The sequence below is a fragment of the Gymnoscopelus braueri genome (assembly GCF_963280865.1).
Source record: "Gymnoscopelus braueri genome assembly, chromosome: 20".
NCBI lineage: Eukaryota > Metazoa > Chordata > Actinopteri > Myctophiformes > Myctophidae > Gymnoscopelus > Gymnoscopelus braueri.
The window spans coordinates 32,009,463-32,020,020 of record NC_137622.1 but is presented as its reverse complement, the minus strand read 5'-3'; the positions used below and the strand labels follow the sequence as shown (position 1 = coordinate 32,020,020).

General features: G+C 39.6%; 1 protein-coding gene across 1 annotated transcript; it reads left to right on the top strand.

The window, feature by feature from the left end:
- zic6 (zic family member 6) lies at positions 1 to 4,367 on the top strand (the record flags this gene model as incomplete). The annotated part of the gene is made up of 2 exons (XM_080415603.1): positions 1 to 979; positions 3,730 to 4,367. 2 exons carry the CDS (start codon positions 1 to 3, stop codon positions 4,365 to 4,367), a joined length of 1,617 nt encoding a protein of 538 aa, XP_080271729.1.
- Positions 4,368 to 10,558: the final 6,191 nt, after the last annotated feature.

Here is a 10,558-nt window from a genome sequence, read left to right as displayed (position 1 = left end):
ATGACAAGCCTGTCGAGGTTTAGTGGCTGCCCTCTTTCTTGCGTCAACCCCGGGGAGAGCAATACTGAACCCAGCATGGTGCTGCCACCTTTGGCAGGGGAGCACATGGGGCACCCCACTGGCAGTTCCTTAAAACTCTGCCCCGCGCGCAATCCGCGAGACTACCCCGAGACGAGGTCCAGTGCGTACGTTGACCATTCGGTTCCCCATTTCCCAGAGTCCGGATACCCCAGCGGCCATCGGTTAGAGCACAGCCCTAGGGGCATTATCATTGGAGCCAATCTCTCCGGAGCCGGCATGCCACCCGTCACCGATCAACTGGCATCGAGGTCTAACCAACATGGCGGGATCGGGCGGTATCGTGACCTCCCCGGCTGCAGAGATGGCAGAAGCCACGCTTTTTTCACGACTTATCACGAGCAGGCCCACGGCTCCGCCGACGCCACTCGAGACCTCGGCGGCCAAATGATGCTGGGTCTACCTGGGGACCTGCTTTCTCGGACGCATCATCATCATCACCACCCTTATGGCCAGGCTATCAGCCCGCGGGGAAATAGCCAGCAGCTTGTCACCCAGTTTCTGGGTCTGTACAAACCGCTCAACATGGCCATTCAGCGTGGAGCAGGTGACGCTTTCCTCAGGTGCTCCAAACCACATCTGAAGCACGAGCTGCTGTGTAAATGGTGTGACGGCCATGAGGGGGTCGGTGGGAAGCAGCCTTGCGCCAGAACTTTCGGGACCATGTATGAACTTGTCACCCATGTGACAGTGGAGCACGTCGGAGGACCCGAGCACTCTGAGTATGTGTGTCAGTGGGAGAATTGTCCGAGGGACAGAAAGCCCTTCAAAGCCAAATACAAGCTGGTGAACCACGTCAGGGTCCACACAGGGGAAAAGCCCTTCCCCTGCCCCTTCCACGGCTGTGAAAAAGTTTTTGCAAGATCAGAAAATCTAAAGATTCACAAGAGGACTCACACAGGTTGGTTAAGAAATCATAACAACAACAATGTAGCATAATAATAATAATAATAATAATAATAATAGTAATAATATTAATAGTAATAATAATAAACAATAACAATAACAATAACAATAACAATTATAATTATATAATAATAATAATAATACTTAATATTTTAATATTATAATTGTTATTATTATTAATTAATAACCATAACCATAATTGTAGGCTTTATTTAGACAAATCACTCATCAGCAGGCTATCATTTTTTTTTTAAATATATCTATATATTCTTTTATTCATCACATTTATTTATTTAGCATATCCTACTATTATTTTGCACAATGAATTTGATTTATTTAAATGCTAAATTCTGATAAATATTACCATTTGAAATATACCTGTAAAATACAATAATAATACATTATTATTATTATAATAATACAATAATAATTGTGTGTAGGCCTACTAACAGATGGGGAGGTTTGTGATGTGTTTATAGCCTATTGTTATGGTATTACTGTATAGCTTGCTTTGTCGCATGTCTTCGTCTTTGTTGTTGCTTTGGTTGCAGTCAGAAACATGTGCAGGTGCTACGGAAGACATCTAGTAAACAAGTAGTCTTTTATAGGCCTAGATGTTTGGGTGCCTCTCCCACTCATTCAGAGGAAAATAATAAATAATAAATACCGGGACACCGGAGAGTTGTGACGTAGAGTTTATGCTCCCCCCCAGTTGGCTCCCTGGGACGCATGTCCTCTGTGCCCGCCCAGGAAACACGCTGCAAGTATAGGATATGCCAGTGGTTCTCAACCTGTGGGTCGGGACCCCCCAGGAGGGTCCCCACATGATTTTTTTGGGGGGCTCCCCAGATGACAGTGAAGTGATAATTTAAGGACTTTTAAGATTTTGTTAATACCTTAAAAAAAAAGGAAAAGACTGCATCAAAAGTAATCAACAAACTGTACTATAAAAACTGGCTAAACATTGGCGAAATTGTCAAATAGGAAAGAGGCAAACATTGTGAAAATAGCCGACCTCCTAGCTCACAACGTGAGCTTGTAGATCTGCTATTTTTCACAATATGTATTTGGAAGTCGAACTAAATGAGGGTGGGGGGTCCCAAGTTCAAATATGATTGTTTTGGGGGGTCGCAGACTGAAAAGCTTGAGAACCACTGGGATATGCCGTAAGTAGAGCACATCAGCACTTATGAGCTACTAGGCAATTTTAATGTAGGATAGACACTGGTTAGAGGTTTTAGTCAACTCTTACATTTAAATTGCACCAGGAACTGCTACCCAAGTTCACAGGCATTGAAATGAAACGTAACATTAAAAACAGGCCAAATGCCATGTTTGTTTTTCTCTCTCTCTCTCTCTCTCTCTCTCTCTCTCTCTCTCTCTCTCTCTCTCTCTCTCTCTCTCTCTCTCTCTCTTTCTCTCTTTTACAAATGGCCTTCAAAGAAGGGGAGAGGGTTGAGGAAAAATAATATTAGTCGCCCCCTCATTATTCTGATGTGAATTGTTTTAATTATGAAATGCAGAAAATAAAAAAGGCAGGACATGTCATTCATATTTCTGAAATGACATGCACCAACGGAAAAATCATAATGTAGATTCTAGACTAACTAATTTAACGTGAATTTATTTCGAAGAATTATTGACATGTTCAATTTGAAGCCAGACCATTAATATCCGGTCTTATGAGATGATCATTTAACACGGACAATTTAAGTCAGGTTTATGAGTCTGAACCTTCAATCAATTTTCTGCAGGCTATGAAACCCGTTTTGTTTTCTGCAGGCACATGATTTCACATCTTGATTGGGCTATAAATTAATTAGACCTATACAGCCACTATAAGAAACAACATTAGAACCATTTCATTACTTTTTCTGCATTTGCAGGTCCATCATAGCCTACCATAAGCAAATTATTATCAGTTGACAGCCTCACTTGCTTATAATCACCATTTCGCCACACTCAACAACTAGCCCGCATTACATCATATTTAGCTTTTAGAGCAGGCTATATGGTTATATTATGTACACATTGACCATTGGTAATTGGTATTCATCTCAAGAGTGACATTTAGCGAATTAAGGGCAATGGAATGGAACCTCAAACAGGCTGGAGGCCTGCTCAGAGCCATGGTTTAAAACCAATGACTGGGCATATCATAACAGGCCTAATGGCTGCGCAAGCAACGCACACTTGCGAGTTCTCATATCATTTGAATTCGTGTGTATTGCTTATAGATCAGTGGTTCTCAACCTGTGGGTCGGGACCTGTTTTTTGGGGGGTCCCCCAGATGACAGTGAAGTGACAATTTAAGGACTTTTATGACCGTTTTAATACCTTCAACAACAAAAAAGAAAGAAAAGAAAAATAACATTACTGCATCAAAAGTAATCAACAAACTATACTATAAAAACTGCTCAAACATTGACCAAATTGTCAAATAATATACCAGAAAGAGGCAAAAACGTGAAAATAGCCGATCTACAAGCTCACAACCCTCCTTTTGCCAGGCAAGCTTTGTAGATCGGCTATATTATTTGTGGAAATATAGATATGATTATTTTGGGGGGTCGCGGTCTGAAAGGGTTGAGAACCACTGGCTTAGAGATGTAGCCTATGTGATTTCACACTGCATATTTGACTTACATAATTGATTTCAGTTACATAAGTCACGTGGCTATATGAGGGGAGAACATCGCTATAACACGCGGTGGTGTAGCCTAATTTCTCTCTTTGCACGTTTAGGTGAGAAACCTTTTAAATGCGAGTTCGAGGGCTGCAACCGGAGGTTCGCGAACAGCAGCGACCGCAAGAAGCACTCTCACGTGCACTCCAGCGACAAGCCCTACGTGTGCAAGGTCAGGGGCTGCGACAAGTGCTACACCCACCCCAGCTCCCTCAGAAAGCACATGAAGCTCCATTGCAAGAGCAGTCCTGACGGGTGCGTCGGTGATGACCACCTTGCCGAGACCAGGTCACCCGAAGTGACTGATCAAGCTGGATCACAGCCCCCCACCGCCTCGACCCAAGACCCTCCTAATAACCCCACCACGTCCCCCCCGCCAGAGATCCGAGACGAGTCGACCCCGAGGTCGCGTTTCCATCACACGTTTGACAACGGTTTGGACTACAACTCGACACACAGGTCACATCATCAGCCCCTCCTGGATCCCTTGTTGATCCAGAGAGGCGGCTACGGCAGGTCCGAGTCCTCCCAGTACTCTTGCGGCCAGGCGGGTCACGGTTCTTTTGGCCACGCTTCGAGAACTTTCCCCTCGTCGCCTTCACCTTTTCAGAAAAGTATTGTTAATGGCTGGTACACGTGCCACAGCGGCGTGGACGCCTTCTCACCAAAGCAATGTAATAACATACCATCCATGTGAGCGCCAAGGTGCTGCCTGTGATTGATTGATTGATTGATTACTTTATTTAGCAGTTTGCAAAAAAGCACAGAAAGTACAGTTCTATACAAAGAAATGCTAAAAAGGATTAAACCCAAAAAAGCACTATGGCTTGTTTCCACTGGGGTCCTGTGTGAAAAAACATTTTCTGGCCTTTACATAATGAGTTACAGGTGTATTTCCTATTCTTTTTTTCTCTTTTCTTTTCTTGTTGTTGATATAATATAATCTGTGGTCATCCATATTGATAATTTGCTTTGCGAAACGTGGTAAGCTTTAACTGTTCTTCTGTGGCACACATATATAGGCATAGAGATTGGCTCAACTTGTGAGAAACGTGTCCTACAACGAAGTATATTATCCCGTGAATGATGCAGTGGTCTTCGACAGGGGGTCCGCGGACCCCTAGGGGGTCCTCAGAGTTACTACAGGGGGTCCGCCAAATCTGGGGAATGATGGGGAACATTAGCCGAAAATAGCAGATCCACAAGCTGGAGGTGTTGTGAGCTTGTAGATCGGGTATTTTTCCAACATATTAATAGAAAAGATAATGTAAACAAGTCTATGAAGCTATCTATGAAATCTATGAATATAAGTTTGATCTGCAACACAATTTTATATAGTAGTGGGGGTCCCCGCTTCATCTGTCTCTCAATTAAGGGGCCCTTGGCCTGAACAACGTTGAAGACCCCTGCCGTAATGGGTTAGCAACTCGTCAATTATATGTATAGGCCTAATTTCTTACATTATTACACATCTATAGTTATCGGGGAAAGAGGAATGTAGCCTACGAATGATTTTATGGAAAAGCCCACTTGATAAGACCGTTTTAACAGACGGGAACGTACGTATACGATATTAGAGAGACGATATAGAGACTGAAACGAATGTCTTTGTTGAATGTAAAGGTCTTTGTTGAATGTAAGTATAGCTGTATTGTGCCGTGGGAAAGATAGAAACCTATTGTTTTATGTGTGTCAGAAGATGAAATAAATAATTGAAACATTTTGTCAACCTTGATTTGGTGACCTAAATAGGCTATGCAATATAGGCTATACAATACTGACTTCAACATTATCCAAAGACCATAAACCCCGATGGAAATGATTTGCCCAAATTGTCCTTTCAGCTGAGTTTTTCCTGACTATTATGATTTCACTCCTCAACATTCTATATGCACATTATTAGTATTTTCCTTGGCATATACATCTATCTGTGTGTGTGTGTGTGTGTGTGTGTGTGTGTGTGTGTGTGTGTGTGTGTGTGTGTGTGTGTGTGTGTGTGTGTGTGGGGAGAGAGAGGCAGGCCTATATGAAAGTAATCTGTGAACATAAAAATGCAGTGTTTGTCGTCATACGTAGTGGTAGGTTGGTTTAATTACAATTCCACTGTACATACTGTACAAAATTAATTATGCATTCAATATTTTATTAACGTGCCTCTATTCCCTTTGATACAACACGTGACGAAACCCAATCAATGCATATTCTCGTGGCACGACAGTGATTCCTCACGCTCTTTAATTAGGCCTATATTTCCACTAGGGAAGCCTAGGCCTATATGTTTTTTTTGTTTTGTTTAATGGGTCCTCCTATATATCAATAGATGTAGGCTTTTATGTAACAGTATAAAAGGCCTGTGTTCAAAATGTTACTTGAGTAAAAGTACCAAAGTATTAGCATCAAAATATACTTAAAGTACCAAAAGTAAAAGTACAAAAAGTACAACACGTCGCGATGCAATGCATTGTGAGCTTGTAGATCGGCTATTTTCAAAAAGCATGTATAAAATAAAGTGGTTAATGTATGTTTTAGTTTATATCTGCAAAGTATAGTAAATAAAGTTTTCAAATAATTGTAGTGGAGTAAAGAGTACAATATTTGCTTCTGAGATGTAGTGGAGTATAGAAGTATACAAGTATTGAAAATTGTAAATACACCAGTAAAGTAAAACCTCAAAATTGTACTGAAGTACAGAAGTAGGCCTACTTGAGTACACGTACTTAGTTACTTTACACCACTGCCTTGAACTGAGAGAGCGAGACACTTGTGAAAAGAAAAACGGTTTGTTGAAGGTCGTTGCAGGTGAACCATGAGAATTTGCACCTTCATCGAATGCACAATATTATGAAAGTTGCAGCCGTTTCTTTAGCTCAGTGGTTCTCAACCTGTGGGTCGGGACCCCACATGATTTCGGGGAGGGGGGGGGGTCCCCAGATGACAGTGAAGTGACAATTTAAGGACTTAAGACCCTTTTAATACCTAAAAAAAGAAAAGAAAAAGCCCATTACTGCATCAAAAGTAATCAACAAACTCTACTATAAAACATTGGTCAAATTGTCAAATAATATAAGAAAGAGGCAACAATTGTGGAAAATAACCGATCTACAAGCTCACCACGCCTCCAACAAGAGGCATGCCATGGTGAGCTTGTAGATTGGCTATTTTCACGATATTTATCTGTGGAACGGAGTCAAAAAAATGGGGGGGGGGGCAGTTCAAATATGATTATTTTGGGGGTCGGCCTGAAAAGGTTGAGAGAATGAGAACCACTGCTTTATGCTTCAGCAGATTGAGGCCTTGCCTTTTCCGCGCAGACAGACTACATTGGATTTGACTGCCTGGAATTTCATAATATCATGTAATATCATTATTATCAATCAATAAATGTCTAGGCTATTTGTCACCGACGCCCGAGGTTACACGTGCATTTCAACAACCGTCGTTTAGGAACGCGATCAATTAAATTACATATAAATTACATTCTAATGTTTCCCTAATTAATTAGTTTATGGATTCCGGCAGCACACTGCTGTTGTTATTTCTTATTTCGCGCTCACAAGCAGACATAGAACGTGTCCAGTTAAAGGTGCATGGTGTGACATATTTCAAAATACATGTTACATTTCTTTATATTCCGATAGTAGCATTAGTGTTCAGTAACACGGGTCTGTTACCAAAGCTCTTTAGTTAAGAGAAAATACATTTTTAAGTGGGGATACCAATATTATCCAATCAGGAGAGAGAACACATTTATCAGCTTTTTAGTTGTGTTCCAGTTCCAATGGTCTCTGCTATTTTTCATCACTTCCAATCTCACTTGTTTATCCTGTATCCTGTATGAATTTCCCCTCTTGATTGGATAACATTGGAAAATGTTTATTTTTATTTTGTATTAAACAGCTGGGGAGATGGGAAGGCCCCTTTTACAGAACATACACTCTATATAGCAATCATACAAATATAGAGCTTCAACTTTTAACAAAACTTTCTTCTTTTTAAACAAAGAAGTAGCCTATTTGTAATCGGCTACTTCTTTGTTTAAAAAAAAGTTTTTAAAGCAAACAGGCCCATTACCTGACCCCAGGAATAAACAGCTGCATGAGAAGGTGACCATAATGCAAAAACAGGAAAAGTCTTGAAATAAATGTCGTACATACTTCATCAGACATGTTGGGCTTGTGAATGTTCACCCTGTGGATTCACATTCTAGTGAATAACAAGTTTCTCAGATCAGATTCAGAATCCATAGTTTGAATTTCGGTATTCAAGGCGAAATACTGAAATAGTGTGAGAATATACACTTGTATTCTTTCCCTGTTCTGGGCTGTTTGACTTTTATATTGACAAAGGGATGGTGAAAGGCATCATTTGTTTACATGCTATTTAGTTTTATTTAGTTATTTAGTTTTCTAACCCTTTTATAAAATATACATTCAATGATGTTGGATGTGCTATCCTTACGGGTGAAACTTCCCGTCACATGTAAAATCCCCATGTAATATTATAACACAAAATATACATGTTTTCACCCCTAAGGGGTGAATAACTTTGGAGCTTGAATAGCACAAGAAACAACAACAACTTCAACAACAAACCGCTGTTGCAAAATACAAAGATCAATGTCTAAGACATGCAGTAATCTTTTTGTGCTTCCACCATGTTGCTCATTCTTAGTTTACACCCTCTGTCCATCATATCTTATTCATAATGAAAATCAATCACCATGGATTAAATGCATGTCCTCGTCTTGTGGGCTATGGGACTGCACATATGACTATAGTGTTTGCATTGGTGAAAGATGCAATGGTCTCTAACATTTGGCTAAAAATAATTGCGCCTCAATGCCTACTACAAGCTTTTCTGCTAAGTAGGAATGTGTGAATCATGTATCACTTATATAGATGTTTTGTTATGATTGGCACCTTCATGTAATACACAAGATCGTTTCTGATATTTCCGAAGGAAATCAGGTCAAACGTGGCATAGTTTTACATCTCTTTGAAATATGGGCTTACAGTGATGTGACAGCTAACTAGCAGTCAGTAATATACCCTTTATCTCTGTAAGATGGTCTGATTGAAGGGTAGTTAGCAGAATGGTCACAAAAATACATGGGGTCAATGCACCATAAGCCAATCAGCTTACATTTTCCTCTCTTTAATATAATACTATACGTCTAATGTACAAAGCAGAACACTTTAGGTTCATTTAAGGTGAGGAAGAAATTGGCTTCAGTACACTTTACACCCACTGCATTCAAACAAATTGACAAAATTTAAACCGAATGGGTCTTCATTCTCACAAGTTACAAATGTCATGTTTTGCCTGATGATTATTCCTTCTACAATCGTCATAATTGAATGCCATGCTGGGTAAAAAATGTATCTGTTCATAGAGCTAGATCTATCATCTATCTATCTATCTATCTATCTATCTATCTATCTATCTATCTATCTATCTATCTATCTATCTATCTATCTATCTATCTATCTATCTATCTATCTATCTATCTATCTATCTATCTATCTATCTATCGTCAGAGATCTAAAGGGATATCCACTTTCGCACATGTTTGGGGTAATTTTAACGTCTACTCAGGCTTTTGTGAGGACCCCAGACAGTTTTTAAGTTGCTTGATTCAGTATGTAGATGTTCGATATTCATTTGATCTGACACGCCCCCTTCCTATACAATCCCATTGTAACTTCAAACTCCATTTTAACCATGATGGATTCATCTAAAACACCCGTCCTTGGTTCTGATGACTGATTTCATTTTAAAACATTTCCCAAAAAATAAAATAAAACAATAATTGACAAAACACGGCTCCCTCACGCATTAGAGGACAATATTTGTCACCAAAACCAAGGACGGGTGTTTTCAATGAATCCATTATGGTTAAAATGGAGTTTGAAGTTACAATGGGTTGGTATAGGAAGGGGGCGTGTCTGATAAAATGAATATCTAAATATCTAAATATACTGAACCAAGCAATGTAAAAACTGTCTGGGGTCCTCACAAGAGCCTGAGTAGATGTTAAAATGAGCCCAAACATGTTTGAAATTGAAATATCCCTTTAAACTCAAATACATACATACCTTTATCCTAGGTGTGCTTTTAGTGCATGTCATACACAACATTGATGAAAATTAATTTCGCAAGACCTACTGAGCTTGATCATGGTTGAGTCTTCTACTCTCTGTGCAAATGGAAAGAAATACGTTGGATGGAGAGTCGGAGTTGGAGTACATGACATGTTGTTCACCACCAACAATGTATGGACGCTACTGTACCTTTAATAAGATCAGTTTGCATGGTTTCAAACAGTCTGAACAGAATACTATTTGAGTGGGTCAATGACAATTATGTTGATGTAGTTAAAAGGTTTGAGGTAAACCATATCATAGTGTAAGTTTAGTGAAAGCAAAGTTGGTGAATAGTCAATGTGATGCCGTTGAATTTTAAGTGCCCCTTGTTAAATTGAAAAATAAATCGTATTAACTTTGATCACAACACAATAATTTAAAATATATTTATTTGCTTCCTTTCCATTATTGGCTTGCATTACAAAATGCATGTTACATCACATCATTCTGCTGTGGTCAGGTTTTTAAATAATATTATTTCTATAATCACAGAGCAAAATGAGTGAAATTTAACTTCTTACTGTGCAAGTTAATCTTTTAAGTCCAAATATATAATTATATGTGTTTACACACAGCATGCAGTAATATAGCATCACATTGCAATGTTCCACATTTTCTCCCTCTTCAGCATAACATAGTCAACCTCCCCCATAGAAAACATTATCAATGAAAGTGTTTCTCTATTTAATCTGTTATACAAGTGAAGTTAGAATGTGCATTATGCATTGTGCATGCATGCTACGCC